Source organism: Rana temporaria, chromosome 11 (genome assembly GCF_905171775.1).
Source record: "Rana temporaria chromosome 11, aRanTem1.1, whole genome shotgun sequence".
In the NCBI taxonomy this organism is placed as follows: Eukaryota; Metazoa; Chordata; class Amphibia; order Anura; family Ranidae; genus Rana; species Rana temporaria.
In genome coordinates, this window is record NC_053499.1 from 113,261,535 (window position 1) to 113,281,527 (window position 19,993).

At 43.2% G+C, this 19,993-nt stretch overlaps 1 protein-coding gene across 1 annotated transcript in view; it reads left to right on the top strand.

Moving 5' to 3' along the window:
* The window catches only part of LOC120917505 (serine/threonine-protein kinase D1-like), a 170,238-nt gene that overhangs the window by 101,359 nt on the left and 48,886 nt on the right, over positions 1–19,993 (top strand). The window contains exons 4-8 of the mRNA XM_040328842.1: positions 2,890–3,018; positions 6,233–6,417; positions 8,438–8,618; positions 13,381–13,464; positions 18,718–18,865. Coding sequence (XP_040184776.1) covers positions 2,890–3,018; positions 6,233–6,417; positions 8,438–8,618; positions 13,381–13,464; positions 18,718–18,865 — 727 coding nt within the window. The remainder of the gene's footprint in view (positions 1–2,889; positions 3,019–6,232; positions 6,418–8,437; positions 8,619–13,380; positions 13,465–18,717; positions 18,866–19,993) is intronic.

Genomic DNA, 19,993 nt, shown 5'->3' on the forward strand with positions numbered 1-19,993 from the left:
CTTTTGCTCACCTTTTAATATAATTTGGAGATGGAGTGACCCCTCGTCTGGTGGTGGTGGAGCAGGGCAGTCTTCAGCCAGCCGGCTGGTCTTCTCTTCTGGTTCCGAACTTCGGGCCGCTCGGGCGGGAGGAGGAGGAGCCTGCCTGGGCCCTGGAGGAGGTCAGACCGTCTGAGATGTCGCGGGCGGCGGGCCTGAAATTCGCTGCAGTGCAGGCAGCGGCGGGAGGTCGGGACGGACCGAATCCAGCTGGTGCTGAGCAGCTGAGGTCACTCACTGTCGCTGCTGGCCTGCGCTGGGCAGTGGGCTGGAGCGGGCTGCTGCGGGGGAGGAAGAGGTCGGAGGGCTTGGTCGTCTGCGCCGCGGTGGTAGGTGAGTGACTCACTTGTCTGACTCTGACCGTGTCCTGACGATGGGGATGCTGAGCTGCTCTCTCTGCTGCACTGCAAGAACCGCGGCTGGAGGAGGAGGAGAAGAGGAGGTGGGGGTGGAGTCGGAGCCTCAGAGAGAGGGACACGGTGATGTCACTGGTTGCTACAAGCGGGGCGGCCCTAGCAGCCAGTGATTTCAAACAGCGGCACTGCGGTAGTGAGTGTGGCAGGCTGGCAGGCAGTCCATGTTTGATTCCGGGACGAACTATTGTCCCGCATTGAAGGCTCCCGGGACACGGGACAAAAAGTTAAATTACGGGACGATCCCGGGCAAACCGGGACACGTGGTCACCCTATATGTAGTTCCTCTACCTGACATACCAAACAATCTGGATTTAAGGCAGACATGACTTCAAGACTTGCTTCAAGATAGATCGAATAAGTCAAGGTTCTTGTTCCTGCCTATAGGGATTCCCTTGCTCTATCAGCTTTCAGATGTTTTGCTGAAGTAAAATCTGACTCTGCTGGTGAAATCTGGTATAGCAATTTAGAGATGCTTTATTGTAAAAATAATTGCATATGACTGGTCATACTAAGCCTACTGATCACTGTAAATAACAGATAATGGGGTCATGAATCCTGATACCTTCCTGTATTAATTTATATGTGGGGAGGCAGAAATCAAAGTGTGATAGTAACAATGGGTGATCTATAGAATGCGCCCTAAAAGCCGCCCACCGTTGCGCCTGTGGAGGAGTGGATGATGCCTAGCTGCTGCTTAAAAAATAGGTGAACAAAAAGAATATAAGATGATCACACTCCCTAAGGGGTGTCAACAAATTAAAACAGCGCTAACAAATATCTGTGCATATTTGACTATATGTGAAATACATTATTACAACCCATATGTAATGATATAAAGTGATAATAAGCAAAATATACCCAGTTGAGAAATAAACACTAAACTGTGACTGTAATAATAAACACCCGTGATTGACTTAAACGTGAAGTGAACGCACTAAAGGTGCAAGAAAACAGTCTTTAAAAAATTATTCAGAACGTGGCCAAAAACAGCAAAGTTCATGTGTTTAAGGATCCTGCGATCTTCAAATTTTCAAAAACTTTCACCACACCCGACAGTGCTCAGTGACTCCTCCCCCATCAAATGGACACTCACCGGATAGGTATGCCTCACACTCTCGTGTTTTGGCACAAAAACCTTATCAGATGTAGTTGTTCCCGTCAGTATAGATGTAATCCAAATATGACATCCAATCAGTTCCACATATATGTCAGAGAGAGACAAAAGAAGTGCAAATAGTGTGATACCGTCAAGGGTTTAATAGCACACCAAAATAAAACTTCAAACAGTACACTCACAAACAAAATCTTGTAAAACAGCAAAATGTCACATCAAGAAACTCCTTCAAACGTCAAAAATGGTGAGAAGCGGTCACGGCGGACCCCCGATCAGCGAGAAAAAGTGAAACCAATTCTCCTACTCACGGTGCCATAGACTGCTGTCAAATGAAGCTGCACATCCACTTAAATAAAAACTTCAAGCACACTCTGCATCCAAATACGCAGCATTCACTAGTAAAAATAGACTGTATGGCCATACAGTCTATTTTTACTAGTGAATGCTGCGTATTTGGATGCAGAGTGTGCTTGAAGTTTTTATTTAAGTGGATGTGCAGCTTCATTTGACAGCACTCTATGGCACCGTGAGTAGGAGAATTGGTTTCACTGATCGGGGGTCCGCCGTGACCGCTTCTCACCATTTTTGACGTTTGAAGGAGTTTCTTGATGTGACATTTTGCTGTTTTACAAGATTTTGTTTGTGAGTGTACTGTTTGAAGTTTTATTTTGGTGTGCTATTAAACCCTTGACGGTATCACACTATTTGCACTTCTTTTGTCTCTCTCTGACATATATGTGGAACTGATTGGATGTCATATTTGGATTACATCTATACTGACGGGAACAACTACATCTGATAAGGTTTTTGTGCCAAAACACGAGAGTGTGAGGCATACCTATCCGGTGAGTGTCCATTTGATGGGGGAGGAGTCACTGAGCACTGTCGGGTGTGGTGAAAGTTTTTGAAAATTTGAAGATCGCAGGATCCTTAAACACATGAACTTTGCTGTTTTTGGCCACGTTCTGAATAATTTTTTAAAGACTGTTTTCTTGCACCTTTAGTGCGTTCACTTCACGTTTAAGTCAATCACGGGTGTTTATTATTACAGTCGCAGTTTAGTGTTTATTTCTCAACTGGGTATATTTTGCTTATTATCACTTTATATCATTACATATGGGTTGTAATAATGTATTTCACATATAGTCAAATATGCACAGATATTTGTTAGCGCTGTTTTAATTTGTTGACACCCCTTAGGGAGTGTGATCATCTTATATTCTTTTAGAAATCAAAGTGTGCTTACTTTAAAACTCTTTTTTTTTCTGAGTTCAAGGGACATAAACGATTTATTAATTGCCTGTATCCTTACTTTTTTAGCTTCTGTATCCCTTGACTTCTCTATTCGGCCTCACATCCTCTTGGTCCACTCTTATAAATCTCCAGCCTTTTGTGACTACTGTGGAGAAATGTTGTTCGGCTTGGTGAGACAAGGCCTAAAATGTCAAGGTAAGTGAATCTAAAAGGTAAAAAAATATGATTTTATCATGTTTTCCTCATCCTATTGGAGTTTTAACCACTTACGAATCGTCCGCAGTGTATATATGTAATTAATTTGACATTTACTACCGGGTTATGGCAGCAGCTAGCTGCCATAAGGCCGTATTATTTTTTCTGCGACTGATTCGACATATGCTAAAAGTAATCTCGGCGGGTTCAGATCGTTTCCGCGTTTACCGGAGCCGCCGGTAAAGCTGGAAACGATCTGATATTTTTACTAGATAGGCAGAAAGTCGAGTGAGGGCTTCTAAAGGTAAATGAGAGCTGGGGTCTTTTTGACCTCTGATCTCTCAAAAAAACAAAAAGAGAACCTGTCATGCTTATTTCTGCTACAAGGATGTTTACATTCCTTGTAATAGGAATAAAAGTGATTAAAATAAAGAGACAGTGTAAAAATAAAACAAATAAGAAAAAAAAAAGATTTAAAGCTCTCTATCCCTCCGTGCACGCATGTGAGGTATTGCCCGGATTGTTAGGGCAAGAGCAATACTTCTTGTGCTAGACCTCCTCTGTAACTCTAAACAGGTAACCTGTAAACATTTTTAAAGCGTCACCTATGGAGATTTTTTTGCCGCTATTTAACGAGTGTGTGCAATTTTAAGGCATGATATGTTTGGTATCTATTTACTCGGCGTAACATCATATTTCACATTATACAAAAAAATATTAAAATGGGCTAACTTTAGTGTGTTTTTTTAAATTGCGTTTGAAAGACCGCTGTGCAAACATTGTGTGACATATAAAATATTGAAACAATGGCAAATTTTATTTTCTAGGGTCTTCGCTAAATAACAATATATAATGTTTGTGTGTTCTAAGTAATTTTCAAGCAAAAAACACTAATTTAAACTTGTGTGAACAAAAAGTTCCAGAAAAGGCCTGGTTAATATTTTTTCTTGCATACAGCAATGCCAGTTATTTGTATTTAGTCTGAATCTGGACTTTTTCTTCCTCTAAAAATAAGCTCCGATCCCCTTTGTCTCCACCCCTACCCACCTCCAAGCACTGCCCCTTGTCTCTGCCTCTACCCACCTCCCAGCATGAGTTTTACTTTCTCCATGACAAAACTACAATCCTTTTGTTATGGGGTGCCTGATTTTGACATCCCTAACACTATCAGTGCAGCCTCATCAGTGTCTATCTGTGGAGTTTATCAGTACAGCCCCATCAATGAAGTCCCATCCGTGCTCATCAGTGCAGCCTCATCAATGCCCATCATTGCAGTCTCATCCGCGCACATCAGTGGGAAAGAAAAATTACACATTTGCAAAATTTTATAACGGAAACAAAGAAAACTTTGTTTTTTTTTTTCAAAATATCCAGTGATGATTAAATACCACCAAAAAAAACGTATTGCTGTCAAATTAAATTTGGGTACAGTGTTGCATGACCGCACAATTGCCATTCAATAGCACTGAAAGCTGAAAATTGGCCTGGGAAGGAAGGGGTGAAAGCGCCCAGTAGGCAAGTGATTAAGGTAATAGTGAGAAAAAGACCTAGGCAAATTCTGTGATAATTAGAGTTCCTTCATGTTACCATCCTCACCTTGCCCAAAATGACTCCTATTTTTAAATCGGAATGCCAGCAATTTAACATTTCACAATGTTTAGACTGAATAAATCCTGAATAGCTACTATTTCTTTAAAGCGTATATTGGGGTGAAATTAAAAAGAAATGTGTAGTACATCTCTGCAATACATGCACATGTTCTCTTGTTTTATCTCTTAAAGCGGAGTTCCAACCACAATTAGCATTTTTTAAATGTATGTCCCTTAATCATGCGTTTTTATAATATAAATCCGGTACTTACTGTTTTACAATCCGCCACCGATCCGCATAGATATTCAAAAAAGATAGGTAATAAAACTATGTCTACACCGTTGTCATTTTGCTTGTGGGCATTGTGAAGCCTACAAGCACCTAGGGCCAGATTCACGTAGATGAGCAGCAGCGTAACGTATCGTAGATACGTTACACCGCCGCAATTTTTCATCGCAAGTGCCTGATTCACCAAGCACTTGCGATGAAAACCTACGCCGGTGGCCTCCGGCGCAAGGCGGGCCAATTAACATGGGCGTGTGCCATTTAAATTAGGCGCGCTTCCGCGCCGGACCTACCACGCATGCTCCGTTTCCGAACTCCCGCTGTGCTTTGCGCACCGTGACGTCATTTTTTCGAACGGCGACGCGCGTAGCGTAAATCCGTATTCCCGGACGGCTTGCGCAAACTACGTTATTTTTTAAATTTTGACGCGGGAACGACGGCCATACTTTATACAGCAATACGATTGCTGTGTAAAGTTAAGGCACCAAAAAAAAAAACGGGAAACTAGACTAGCGGCGACGTAGCGAACGCGAAAAACCGTCAGGAATCGCCGTAACTCCTAATTTGCATACCCGACGCTGGTTTACGACGCAAACTCCCCCCAGCGGCGGCCGCGGTATTGCATCTTAAGATCCGACAGTGTAAAACAATTACACCTGTCGGATCTTATGGCTATCTATGCGTAACTGATTCTATGAATCAGTCGCATAGATAGAAACAGGGATACGACGGCGTATCAGGAGAAACGCCGTCGTATCCCTTTTGTGAATCTGGCCCTTACTTCCTGGAAGTCTTGGATGGGGAGTGATAATTGGACAGCGCACTGCATCCTGGGAAATGATGACACACATTTCCCAGGAGCATTAGAGGGAGATGATGTCAGAATCCTAGGTGATTTCAAAGGCAGATTTCGTGGGACCGCATAGCAACAGGCATTTCCAGATGAGTAAAAAAATATATATATATTTTTTTTACTTTTTTAGGTCTAATGAGCACACTAATGAAAAAAAAAATTGGGATGGAAACTCCACTTTAAGATTCTAAAATGACTGTTTATCTAACAGAGGAGCACTGAGATCCTAATTTCCCATTGTGGACTGATGACACAGTGCCTCTTCTGGGCCGAAATTACAATAAATGGTGTCAGCCCAGCCCAGATTTCACTTGCTCTAATAAACAGCTTTTTTTTTTTACTTATCAAACATAAAAAACAATTTTAATAGTATACTTAATAGATCAAAAGGGAACAAATAATATTTAATTGTCCAGGTTTATATACACATAGTAAAATGGTTGTGTTTTTTAGTAGTTATTTGCTACTCCTGTATTTTTTTTCTAGGATGTGGACTTAATTACCACAAGCGCTGTGCCTTTAAGATACCCAATAACTGCAGAGGTGTTAAAAGAAGTCACTTGTCCAGCCGCTCATTCACCGGAGCAAGTTCTATCACCAAGCCTAGATCAGCGACTCTGCCAACTGGAGGAAGCTTGGAGGACCTAGGGGGGCACAACTCGGAGCAGCTGGTAAGTTGTAGGATAAGGCTATGAAAGTATAGGTGGGTAGAAGAGGGAGGCTGCCCTGGGTGCAGCAGTTTACTGTATGGATGGGGGCGCCAGCAAGCTCATTCTGATGCAGGGCATTTTGACAAGCAGATGACTGCTGAGGGTAGCATCGCCTAAGCTTGCACATAATGATGGGGGGGGGGGGGGGGGGGGGGAGTTTGGCTTTTTTGTCTTTGGCGCTGGGTGACCTTGTCCGGCACTGAGTATAGTAGTTTATGTTTACAGATGCAAAGCTCAGACATCCCCTGTAGAAAGAAACATTTTGGGCCCTCTCTTTAGAACAGTGGTTCTCAACCTGGGGGTCGGGACCCCCTCGGGGGTCAAATGATGATTTACCAGGGGTCACCGAATCCTGGGCTGTTCCTGAAGCCCGTATCACTCTCCCAGCATTTTTGCAGCCACCCAGCAGGGCTATCCCTGGAGCCCACAGCTGCCCACTCAGCCTCTTCGCAGGCACCCATTCAGTTTACGGCATGGCTGGGGGCAAAGACTAGAGGTCAGCTGACTGGTGAGGATTATGAAGTGGGAGGGGCTGGAGGAGACCCTATCTCCTGATTTCGGCATAGGTGTCAATGCTATGAGACACCACAGAGCTGGAGACACAGTGAAGCCGGAGACAGTGAGTGACACTACCTGCGATTATAGTTGCCAATACAAGAACTCGGAAGGGAGCGCTAAATGTCTTAGTGTTAGGGGCGTAAATTACTTGTCTTGCCTTGGGTGCTTGCTGACAACCCAAGCTATGAAAATAATTTTACTGTTAGGGGTCCCCACAACTTGGGAAATTTTATCAAGGGGTCACGGCCCTAGAAGGTTGAGAACCACTGCTTTAGAAGTTCATAATTGTTGATCCACAAACTTGATTGCTAACTTGATATACTTCTACTGACCAGAATGTTGGTATAAAGCAAATGTGTAACTTCTGTGATAAAGATTTATATCAGGGGTGCCCAACCAGTGGCCCGCGGTGCCCTCTGATGTGGCCCGCGACCTCCTGCTCTGGAAGTGCACCACAGCTGCAGGATATATAATAGAAGTCTATGGCAAAGTGCAGCTAAACTGCAGGAAAGCCACAGGTGCACTGCGTTACATCCTCGGTGTAGGTATACTGCAGCGCATCAGTGTGAAAGCAGCCTTAGGGTCCCTTGACACGATCAGTCTGACCCAATTGGACCCTTCATTCACCTCTATTGAGCCACAGATGTAAACAGACTTGTGGCCGTTTTACACACACCTACCTCTAATTCGAGCCACAAAAAAAACAGAAGGGGGGGGAGATTTGTCCCCTTCCACCTGGGAAGATCGGATTGGAGGGCCAAAAGAGTATAGTGGGCTGTGCCCCTGTCTGCTCTGCATATGCAATGTGGACATGGGCCTGTCATCTACCTGCTCCGCTCATTGTGGCCTGCTACCGGTTAACAAGTCGCTTAAGTGGCCCTCGCTCTTCAACAGGTTGGGCACCCCTGATTTATATGGTACAATTGGGTACATTCCCCCCCTCCAGGCCCTCAAAACTAGTGTCCCCACTCGAAAATTTTAGGGCGGGTCTTAAACAGAAAGAGGTGTTGCCTTGACAGGAAGGGGTGGGTCATATTTAAATTGGGGCAGCACAAAACCTAAATACACTACTGCGCGTACACACAATCGAAAAGTCAGATGTGAGCTTTTGAACGGAAATTCCGACCGTGTGTATTCTCCATGTCGGAATTTACACCAGCAAAAGATCTGGTTCTCAAATTTTCAGAAGGAAAAAATTCCTATCGGAAAATCTGATCGTCTGTAGCAATTCCGACGCGCAAAATTCTGACGCATGCTCGGAAGCATTGAACTTTCTCGGCTCAACGTAGTGTTGTATGTCACTGCATTCTTGACCGTCGAAAGTTCAGAGAACTTTTGTGTGACCGTGTGTACGCAAGCCAAGCTTGAGGGGAAAATCTGATCGTGTGTACGTGGCATAAGAGCACTATCTTTTTTGTTACAGGTTTTCAAGAAGTCTCGTATTCCTTCAGTTGGTGGGCGTCCAATATGGAAGGATTGGCAGGAAATGAACCGGTTAAAGGTTCCCCACACCTTCCAGGTTCATACCTATACACGTCCAACCATCTGCCAGCACTGTAGACGACTTTTGAAAGGATTATTCAGACAGGGCATGCAGTGCAAAGGTATACACTTCTTAGCTGTGATGTACCGTAACAATTTTATCCTAAAAACAATGAATTTTTACTTCATGGCTGAATCTGTTCATCTTCTCAGGTTTTATGGGATGAGCTTCTGCATGCGCAATTACATGTCTTTTTTATGTGTTTCGGTGCATTTTTGATGCGTTAAAGATGTTTTTCCTTTTTTTTTTTTCTAAATTTCCTTGTTTTTTTTTGTTTTTTTTGTTTGTTGTAAGGCATTGCAGTGCATTCTTGATGCATTTTAATGCGTACGGTGCGTTTTTGATGCATTTTGCCATATTTCTGTGCAGTTCCATGTAGAAAAAATGCACTGGAATGGTGTGAACTTTGCCATTAGAATCCATGTAACCTACTGGGCATACATTTTTGATGCGGAAAAAATGCACTGAACTGCATGTGGTGTGAACCAACCCTAAAGGGGTTGTAAAGGTAAAAAAAAAATTCCCTAAATAGCTTCCTTTGCCTTAGTGCAATCCTCCTTCACTTACCTCATTCTTCGATTTTGCTTTAAAATGTCCTTATTTCTTCTGAGAAATGTTCACTTCCTGTTCTTCTGTCTGTAACTAAACACAGTAATCCCTGGTGTGGAGAAAGCCTCTTGAGGGGGGAGGGGGCGAGCAGGAGTGTCAGGACACTCTCTACTTTGCAGATAAAGGAGCTGTGTGTTAGTGGGCGTCCTGACCCTCCTGCTCGCCCCCTCAAGAGGCTTTCTCCACACCAGGAAGAAAGCCTCACATTACTGTGTGGAGTTACAGACAGAAGAACAGGAAGTGAGGGTTTCTCAGAAGAAATAAGGACATTTAAAAGCAAAATCGAAGGGTGAGGTAAGTGAAGGAGGACTGCACTAAGGTAAAGGATGCTATTTAAGGATTTTTTTTTACCTTTACAACCCCTTTAACATCAGTCTGTACACGTTAAAAGAAATTTGTACTAGGAAAACTTTTTATTTGTTTTTATTTTTTTATTGCTGAACTGGATGGACTTGTGTCTTTTTTCAGCCTGACTAACTATGTAAATATGTGGTCTACTAGATATCTTCTTTCCTTATTGAAATGCTAGTTGTGTGGCAGTCATGGAAATCCATGGCTTCAATACTATTTGAGTCAGTGATCCATAAAGTATGCAGATCGGGCATTCTGACTTCACTATGACTTTATTTATTATGGTTCAGTGACACAAAAAGTATGACAAGTGCCCTGAAAACAGTTTAAATGTGTATGGTGATGGTGGGATGGTGTCACTTTTGGAAAATTTCAGCTGGCACATAGAAAATCACATGATTAGCCCTTCTAGGCCACCTAACCACAGTCCAGAACTCAGGAAGTGCATTGTTAGTAATTGGTTGCTATGAGTTTGAATGGGTTGAACTCATGACTGATGTATAACAGATGGAACTATCACCCCCTTTAATCCAACACCAACTATTCCTCTTAAACGTATTACTCGAGACCACACCAATGTTGGATTTATAAAAGCCTTATTTTATTAAACAAATATATATAAATAACAAAATTACCATAAACATCTGTTAACAAACTATAAATCTATCTAGTGTTGGTCTTCGCAGTAACTCTATACCCCTATGTGGGAGAAAACCATATTGCACTGCAGTACCTTCCCAGTGTATTGATAGGACTCCAGCCGACAAGCTGGCTCAGAGACAACCACTGACCACAGTGCCCCCATTACCATTTCCCAGCTAACCTCCGTTAGCTGGAAACCATTATCGGGACCCATAGCAATGATAGTTCCCAAAACTCCTCCTTCTGCAATATCTTCCCTCCCCTGCAAAGACCAACACCCGCCACTGCCACTGCCACGACATCCAACGATCCATCGACCTATTATGAAGAAAACAGAAAACCAAAACATACCACCCCATAACCTAAAAATTAGGGAGGTCGGTGGGAACTTTCCCCCTGTGCTGTGCTTAACTCTCATTGGGAGGGGCCAGCTTTTAACTGCTACTCAACCCCTCCCACTCTGCTCTACCACAGCACCACCTACCTACACTTCACTTCCCCTGTTAAAACTGTCATGACCGCCCTACGCTGATGCCATTTCATCTATAGAACTGTGAAGCCTTGTACACACGACCGAGGAACTCGGCGGGCGAAACACATTGTTTTCCTCGTCGAGTTCTTGTTAGGCTTGTCAAGGAACTCGACAAGCCAATTTTCTCCATTGCAGTCGAGGAAAAAGAGAACATGCTCTCTTTTTGGCTCGTCGAGTTCCTCGACAGTTTCCTCGCTGAAAAATGTACACACGATCGGTTTCCTCGGCAAAAAAAAACTCCCACCAAGTTTCTTGATGGATTCTGCCGAGGAAACCGGTCGTGTGTTTGAGGCCTCATGTGTGTATGACAGTGTATCTTTTACTTGTTTGACTTCCACACATTTGATGTTGTTATTTCATTATCTAAACTGATTATACATGTGAAAATGCAGGTATTTACATACTTGTGGCATGAGGCAGCAGGACTTGTGACATTCCATCTTAAAACTGGTAAAACAAGAATGCACATTTTTAAATGTAAAGCTGGTTATGGCCCTTACGGTACCTATATATGTTTCATTGCTTTGTTATCTCCAGGACAATTTTTTGCTTCAGGGATACTGAACAAAGGTGTACTTACTACTTTGCCAAGTCTGGCATAGGGAATCCCACTGAAATCAAAAATTAGATATGCCTACAATAATTTAATTTAATAATGTTAAGCTTTCTTTATTGGATGAACAGCTGTATTAAACAGAGGTATCCTATACTTTGGTCAATGGTATTGTTGTCATACTTGTGTTCTCTTGTAGTTCCAAGGACATTGACTATGATGGCATAGATTTCACTGTGCATTTTACTTGACATGTTAAAGGGTCACTAAAGGAAAATTATTTTTTATCTAAATAGCTTCCTTTACCTTACTGCGGTCCTGGTTTCATGTCCTCATTGTTCCTTTTTTGCTCTGATGTTGCTGTAACCCTTCTCTGTTCTGAACACTTCCTGGTTGTCTGTTTCCTGATAAAAAAAAGTCATGGGAGCTTTCTCTCTGTGGTCACTAATCAAGGAGGTGTAAAATGTGGTGATACTGCGCTGTCTGAATGGGTGAACCTAAAATTAAAAATGCTAGCAACTTAAAATGTGAAATACCCCCAAAAAACTAATGCAATGGAAAACAAGCTGCGCAACTAATATAAACGTACAAATCTCTGTGATATTTGGTGATATAATACAGATAAAATAGATTCGCATAGACCAAATAGGGTAGTCCCAAATGGTGAGATGAGACAGTCCCACTGGTTAGGTGTTAATTTCACTGTTTTTCTTTTATTGTTTAATTGAGTCTATCGTTGAAACACATGAAAACGTGCATCTGCTGACGATTATTGACAGTCAATTATTATATTCTTTCGAGTGGATAGTGACATCAATGCAGGAAGACCTCAGAATAGTACACGGATAGATATAACACCTCCACCTTTCAAACACACTGCTCCTTACCAGAGGAAAAGATCCCAACTAGAGATCTTCTGACAGCAGATGGCTTATTCCCCAGCCAAGGGCTTGTGTGGCAGGATATCCAAAAGTCGAGATTTCTCCCACAGTGCACCGATGGTTAGTGTAGTTTAAAACCAATAAGGAGAAGGAAAAGAGCTAACAACACATAGATGAAAGGATTTTTCTCAGCAGTAGAGGGTGGGAATCTGACATTCAGGGCCGCCACCAGGAATTTTTTCCCCCTGCACAGCTTCAGGCATGGGCCCCCCTGGAGCAGAGAACCCCGGGGGGCGGGGGGTGCCGCCGCCGCAAATTGAGAACCGGGGGGGGCTGCTGCGAATTGAGAAGCGGTGCCGCCGCTAATTGAGAACCGGGGGGTTGCCGCAAGTTGAGAAGCATTGGGGAGTGTCGCAAGTTGAATAAAAATAAAATAAAAAAAAGGGGATGCCATCCACCCTGATGGCGGCCCTGCTGACATTACACACACACTGCAGAACTAGAGCTCAAAGCAGAGTTTTAGGAGACAAGCTCCACAGGCACAGAGCAACCTAGATCAGAGGGTTATCAGTCACCTGCTGTAAACTGGAGGGAGGTCTCCTTGGACGCTGCAGCGTTTGCTTAATCCATTAGGGAGAGAGGAGAGATCAAAGAGAAACAAGACTCCAGAACAAATCAAAGCGATGCCTTGCGATGGCGCGGACCAATCAGAATCACTCTGGTCTGTCTGGAAGCACTGCACAGAGAAAAGGGAGAATCCCCGGACTGCTACACTGACTGCGGGGGGAACTGACAGTTCAGCATTCCCGAAGGTAAGTACGGCGGGAGCAGGCGGGTGGGGAGGCTGTGCTCATAGGTGTGCGTAGCCTACTGCATTAGGATGTGCACCCCAAAGCTTAAACATATGTGTGTGTGTGTGTACATGTGTATATATACTGACGTCAGCAGGGCAGTGGAAGGTGTCAGTAGTTTAATTTTTATTTTATTTTTTGCAATTACATTTTTTTATTATTATTTTATTTATTTATTTTTTAAATTTAGGAGCCCCGTCAGGGGGCTTTGGTGAAATATGATCGGTCTAAACAGCGAGAATCGACACACGAGGTGATTAGGGTGTGCCCAGTCACACCCTGTGCGCACGCCTATGCTTGTACTGTGTACAATTTTTTCAGCATTTTTTTCTGCCTTTTTATATAATCTCTCATGTACAGCAAATTATAATCAATCATTGTAAAAGATTACTTTTTCTATACAGATTGCAGATTTAACTGTCATAGGCGGTGTGTGCCAGATGTGCCCGATGAATGTCTTGGAGAAGTGTCAAATACTGATGGAGAAGGTAATATTTACAGAATTGTTGAAGGTTAGGGTCACACTGGCCGCTGTGTTAGGCCCCATACACACGATAGAATCTATCCGCAGATAAATCCCATCGAATGGGTTTCAGCGGATAGATTCTATGGTGTGTACACTCCGGCGGATATTTATCCGCGGATATTTCCGAATTCCAGCAGATAAATATTTGTCGACATGCACAGAATATCTATCTGCTGGAATCGGATCCCACGGATGGATCTGCTCGTCTGTACAGACTCACCGGATCCATCCGTCCAAAGGGATTCCCCGCACGCGTCGTAATGATTTGACGCATGCGTGGAATTCTTTATATGACAGCGTCGCGCCTGTCGCCGCGTCATAATCGCGGCGACGGCGCGACACGTCATCGCCAGAGGATTTCGGCGCGGATTTCAATGCGATGGTGTGTACACGCCATCGCATAGAAATCTGCTGAAATCCTCGAGAGGATTTATCCGCGGATACGGTCCGCTGGACCGTATCCGCGGATAAATCCTCTCGTGTGTATGGGCCTTAGATGCACCTTTTTACTGCAGCTGCCAGTCAGATCTGGCAGGAAGTGGTGCAATGCGTGTTACAGCGGATCACACTTCTTTCTTCTTTTTTTTTTTTTACTTTATTTGAAGTGTCACAGTACATGGCACTGCTGTACGGTGCCTTCCACTAGTGACCTGTGTTTTTTCCAGTGTGCAAAAATTTAGGGCACTGCACATAGAATGAACAAGGCCCAATAGTATTGTTTAACAATATATATCAAATATGCTTTATTTTCAGGCTCGGTTCACACTACTGCAATGTGACGTTGGTGAGATTTGCAATGCAATTATGTGGTGCGACTTTGATGTTCATTTGATGCGACTTTGCATATCTTTCTTTGGGGCAAGTTGCACTGTAAATCACACCAAAGTAGTGCAGAAACCTTTTCCAAACTTGCACTGTTCAGAGTTGCATTGATTAGAACAGGCATCTTTGAAAACAATGACATTTCCCTTTTTATGCGATTCTGTGCAACTCGGGTCACATCTAATATAATGAAGATATAGTGAATACAGGGTCCTGAGTTTAGTAACGCTTTAAATCTCTTTGAGAGTCAATCCATACCTATAAGTGTTATACATGTACATCAATTGGCATAATATTTCAGTTAATTTGAAAATGTATATGAGGCTATGCCCATTTTAAACCTGTTTTCACATAACTGTAGGGAACCTCTAAATTTGTATTTCTGTCCATCCATTCTTGATAGTTGCATAGCAATGTCACAGAGAATGACCCTGGCTGGCAGGGCAGGAGACCTAGTTTTTCTTTGCTGCAGTTAAGTAACCTTAATGCCGCGTACACACGACCGTTTTTCGGGTTCTAAAAAATTACGTTTTTTTTTTATGTCATTAAAGTGGAGTTCCACCCATAAATATAACATTACATCAGTAGTTTTAAAAAAATGTCATTAGTCCTTTACGAAATTTTTTATTTTTTTTAGATGCCTTCAAAGTGTTGTTGCTAGGCAGAATAGTTAATCTTCCCACTTCCTGCACCTAGGTGCTTAAGCTTCCTAACCTACACCGCACAGACTCCTGGGAATGTAGTGGGTGTAACTTTTCAGGAGTCTGTGCACTCCCCAGTCTCGAAGAATCATGTGACTTGGACAGCACAGGTGCTGAAACCCGATCTGACACTGCTTGTGCAGCACTGAGCATGTGCTAGATCTGCAAGGCTGAAATCCAGGAAGTCATACAGTCTGGCTTCATGATGCCCACACTTAAGATGGCCCCAGTCAATTTCTATTTTATAAAGTGTCTAAATGCTGTAACAACCTAACAAAACGGACCTTAGTTTACAGACTAACTTTACTAGAATACATTAAGCTTGTGTATTACAGGGGTATTTATATTTAAAAAGTGAAATTGTGGCCGGAACTCCGCTTTAAAAACGATCATGTGTGTGGGCTCCAGAGCATTTTTCACGATCTAAAAAATGGCCATTAAAAATTTCGAATAGCTCTATTTTTTCACGACATTTTTAACGCTGTTGTTTTTTAAGGTTGTAAAAAATGGTCGTGTGTGGGCTTTAACGACGTGAAAAAACTGCACATGCTCAGAAGCAAGTTATGAGAAGGGAGCGCTCGTTCTGGTAAAACTAGCATTTGTAATGGAGTAAGCACATTCATCACGCTGTAACAGACTGAAAAGCGCAAATCGTCTTTTACTAACACGATAGCAGCAAAAGCAGCCCCAAGGGTGGCGCCATCCGAATGGAACTTCCCCTTTATAGTGCCGTCGTACGTGTTGTACGTCGCCGCGCTTTGCTAGAGCATTTTTTTCCCACGGATCGTGTGTAAGCAAGGCCGTTTTAATGATCGGGTTGAAAAAAGCGTTGTTTTTTTCTAGACTCTTAAAAACTTTATTTTTTAGAACCCGAAAAACGGTCGTGTGTACGCGGCATTATAGATATTGTCCCACTCCCATCCTTTTATGCAGTGGATTTCTAGAGGCTGATAACAAGTAAAAAAACACTAGCCAAATTTAAAATCTATCAATAATGGCGTAATGATAAATACAGAGCTGCATTCACTTCTGTCTTTTATATCTACCTTGAGATCAACTTTAGGAAAAGTAGGGCTTATCCAATAAGTTTTCCTTCATTTATTCACATATTTTAGTGATTCTTGTTATATCAGTCAGGGAGCCGAACATGAAAAATAAAAAGTGCCCATTTTGAAGGCTTATATGCAAGTAATTGGACATAAAAGGGGTATGGGGGTCCGGGTACTGCCCTGGGGGACATGTATCAACACAAAAACATTTCTTTTAAATGATAGTTTATTCAGAAGCAGTGATTTTAATGATTCTGAAAGTGCAACAATAAAAATGAAAATTTCCTTTAAATATAGTGCCGGTGGGGTCCCCTTTGTCTGCTTGTATAGTGGCACAGCTATAGCATATATAGAACTTGCTGCAGCAAAAATGAAATTTCTAAAGAAAATAAAATGAGTACCTTTTGGGTCTGGTATGGATTTTAACGGGAATACCACGCCAAAAAAAAACGGTGTGAGGTCCCCCCCAGAATTCATACCAGACCCTTATCCGAGCTTGCAGCCTGGCAGGTCAGGAAAAGGGGGGGGGACCAGCGAGCGCCCCTCCTAAACCATACCAGGCCACATACCCTCAGGACAGGGGATGGGGACAAGGGTTTCCTCCCCACAACTTTGGGTTGTGGGTGGGGGTCTACAGGTGGGGCTTATCGGAAACTGGAATTCATCGTCAATCACGCCGCCCCCCCCCACACAGAAAAAAAATACTCATGAAGGCTGACCGCCTACTGCCGGCTCTGCCATTTGACAGTTCTTATATAGGTAAGGGTGGGGCCACCTGGCGACATCACCTGGCAACACCACCCCCTTGTGATGTTATTGGCCGCTGCATGCTGGGTTCGGAGAGGCGCTCGCTCATCATGGATTTGGGGGGGGGGGGCACGGCTATTTTTTTACTATTTTTTTTACCGGACAATTTTTTTTTTTACAGCTGTCAGCGGGGAAGCCTATTGACAGCTGATGACTCATCGGCTGTTAAGGATGCCACGGCCAGCTTCCCGGTCCCGCTCCTTAACAACCAGCTTTTACGCTGTGCAGTGCATTGCAGGACGTTCGGCGGGGGAAAACGCCCGCCGAACACCCTTCAAAGTCGGATGTTCGCTAAACGGGCTAAACAGCTAGTGTTTGGCCTAAAATCGTGCTCGGGCTGAACCGTTTTTGTTGTGAGCAACACTGTATAAGTGAAAAGAGAGTGGGTGTTTCCGCGCCAATAATAAAAGTGATAAACTAAGTAAAATCTAAAAAAGCTGCTCCTCTGGGACAGTGATGAGCTGTAAATTGGTGATATGTAAGGAAAGGAGGGCGCTCTGGTTCCTGGAGGGGACCCCCTGTGAATCTTTTAGTGAAAAAGGTGCAGTGACCTGCGATAATAATTATAGTAAACCTGGGTAGTGAGCCCCAACTAAAATTATTAAATAGTGCGATGATCTCATAGATATTAAGTCCTATAGTAGAATTAAATTATAAGTCCATCATTGGAACGTGGAAAATCATTATCATGATGTTGGCATGAAGGAAATGGAGAGACAGGTTCTTCTAGGAATTTGCATCCAATCTGACTTCACTGTGCTCATTAAGCCTTCACCATATAAAACAGCTTCACCCGAAGTGCTCTCCTATATATTGCGCTTACCACACAGATGGGACCACTTTAATGAAAAAGTAGGTCGGTTGAGCTGAGCAGGATTCAGTGCCTGCACACTCTGCGCTTGGCGCTGGAACTAAATCCGATAGTATTCAGAGCAAAAACAGAAAAACAAATGGGATCCCATAGTGCATTACCATTCATGACCCAGCTGTTCCCGGCATTAGAGAAGCGAATCTTATCCCAGGACGCCAAGCCACAAATCTGCTGACACCAGCGCGGCTGTCCTTCAGGTTATTCGACACGCTCACAGTCCCAGTGTCGGGCGGGCACTCTCCAAGTAAGAGGCCACTCAGCTGCTTGATGTTTTTATGCTTTTTAATAAATGGTAATGCACTATGGGATCCCATTTGTTTTTCTGTTTTTGCTCTGAAAACTAACCGATCTACTTTTTCATTAAAGTGGTCCCATCTGTGTAAAGCAAAGGAGAAATAATCTATTATACCTTTAATCCGATGGAATTTTTTGTCGGAATTCCGTTCAAGCTGTCTTGCATACACACTGTCAGACCAAATGCCGACCGTCCAAAACGCGGTGACGTAAAACACTACGGCGAGCCGAGAAAAATTAATTTCAATGCTGAGCATGCATGGGTTTTTTTTCCCCTTTGGAGTTGCACACAGACGAGGGGAATTTCCTATCGGTTTTTTTTTCATCGAAAATAAAAATAAAACCTGTTCTATTTCTAAACACTGACGAAAAAAAAGTCCGATGGGGCCCACACACGATTGGAATTTCCATGAAAAAAGTCCATCTGACATATTTCATCGGAAATTCAGATCGCGTATACGCAACATAAGTGTTGGATATCAACAACACCTGTAGTTGTGCAACAAAATAAATGACAGCCCCCCCCCCCCCCCCACACTTGATAGAAAAGTAAATATTTGACTTTTTTCTTTTTGTTTTACGGGGTGTTTGGATCCAAAACTTTTTATCTGGCAACAAAAAAAATGTGACAGCCATTACTCGTATTTGAATGTTCTTTCTGTGTTGTACAGATGGAGATGGCTTTAGTCAAGAAGGTGAAGATGAGTCTGAGAATGACAGGCCAATCAGTATCAGCGGAAGTACACATGATGAAGATGAGGCTCTTATTAAGAGAAGGGAGAGCACTGTTAGTCCATGTGAAAACCCAATGTTTGATAGGTAACTATGAAAATAAATGACCCTTTTTAATATTTATTTCAATATTAGAAATGATTGCATAATAATAAGCTGTGTTTTGAAATATATGTAAATGAGACAAGTAAATTATGTAACTATAGTTGTCAAGTATTAGAAAAAACAATGAGAGAGAAAGGGGATATTTTGCGGTGCACAGGATATGGCAGTAATGATGAGAAAGAGAATATTTTTATGAAAATACAAAATATTTTTATTAAATATATATAACATAAAATTCAATTAATTTAATAGATAATGGTGGTCATTAAAATACATAGTTCTGGTTTACAGCGCGTGGAGATCGCATATTCCCAACATGTTTCGCGATTGTCGCTTCTTCAGGGGAAATCAAAATCCAAGCAAAAAGAGGGGGGGTTTTTATAGCAACCGACCACCAAAAGAGGAGGGCGCACGCGCTGCCGAGAGCAGGGATGGATAATTTGGAACCCAGGATAGGGTCAGTATCAGGTTTCAACTGCCGTCACAAACAGATGCTATAGGAGCATGCAATGCCGAAAAAAGGGGGCAAACAATGTAAAAAACAGAAGGGCGCCTGTCGCAATATAATTAAATGACTCTCAAAGAGTGAATTGGCTGCCAGCGATCCTCCCAGGCTCTCCGGCCTCTCCTCTCGCTTTTCGGGGGTCTTCTTCCGACTTCGGGTGTCTTCTTCTGACTTCAGGGGTCTTCTTCCGACTTCTCTGCTCTCTTCTTCTGCTCTCCAGTGTCGTGTGCGCGCTCTCTGGTTCTTCTCCCGCTCTCCGGTGCCTTCTTCCTTGTGCCGGGCTGCTCCGCTATCTTCTTCCAGCTCTTTTACTAGCGGCGGCCCGGTCTTCCCCGTCGTCTTCTTCCCTCTTCTTTTCTTCCGATGTTGCCACGACGCTCCCTCCCGCTGTAATGCCGGGTATGTGCAGTGCGCAACGATTTATATAGGCCTCTTATAACGTCACAGTCCCATCATGCTCCAGGTGGTGATGACATAATTACCACGCCCCTTATGCCGTCACCACCCAGAGCATGATTTATTTAAAATTTGGCGTGGAGTTCCTCCTCATGATTCATACCAAACACAGTGCCTGGAATTGGCAGGAATCCAATTCTGATCCCCGT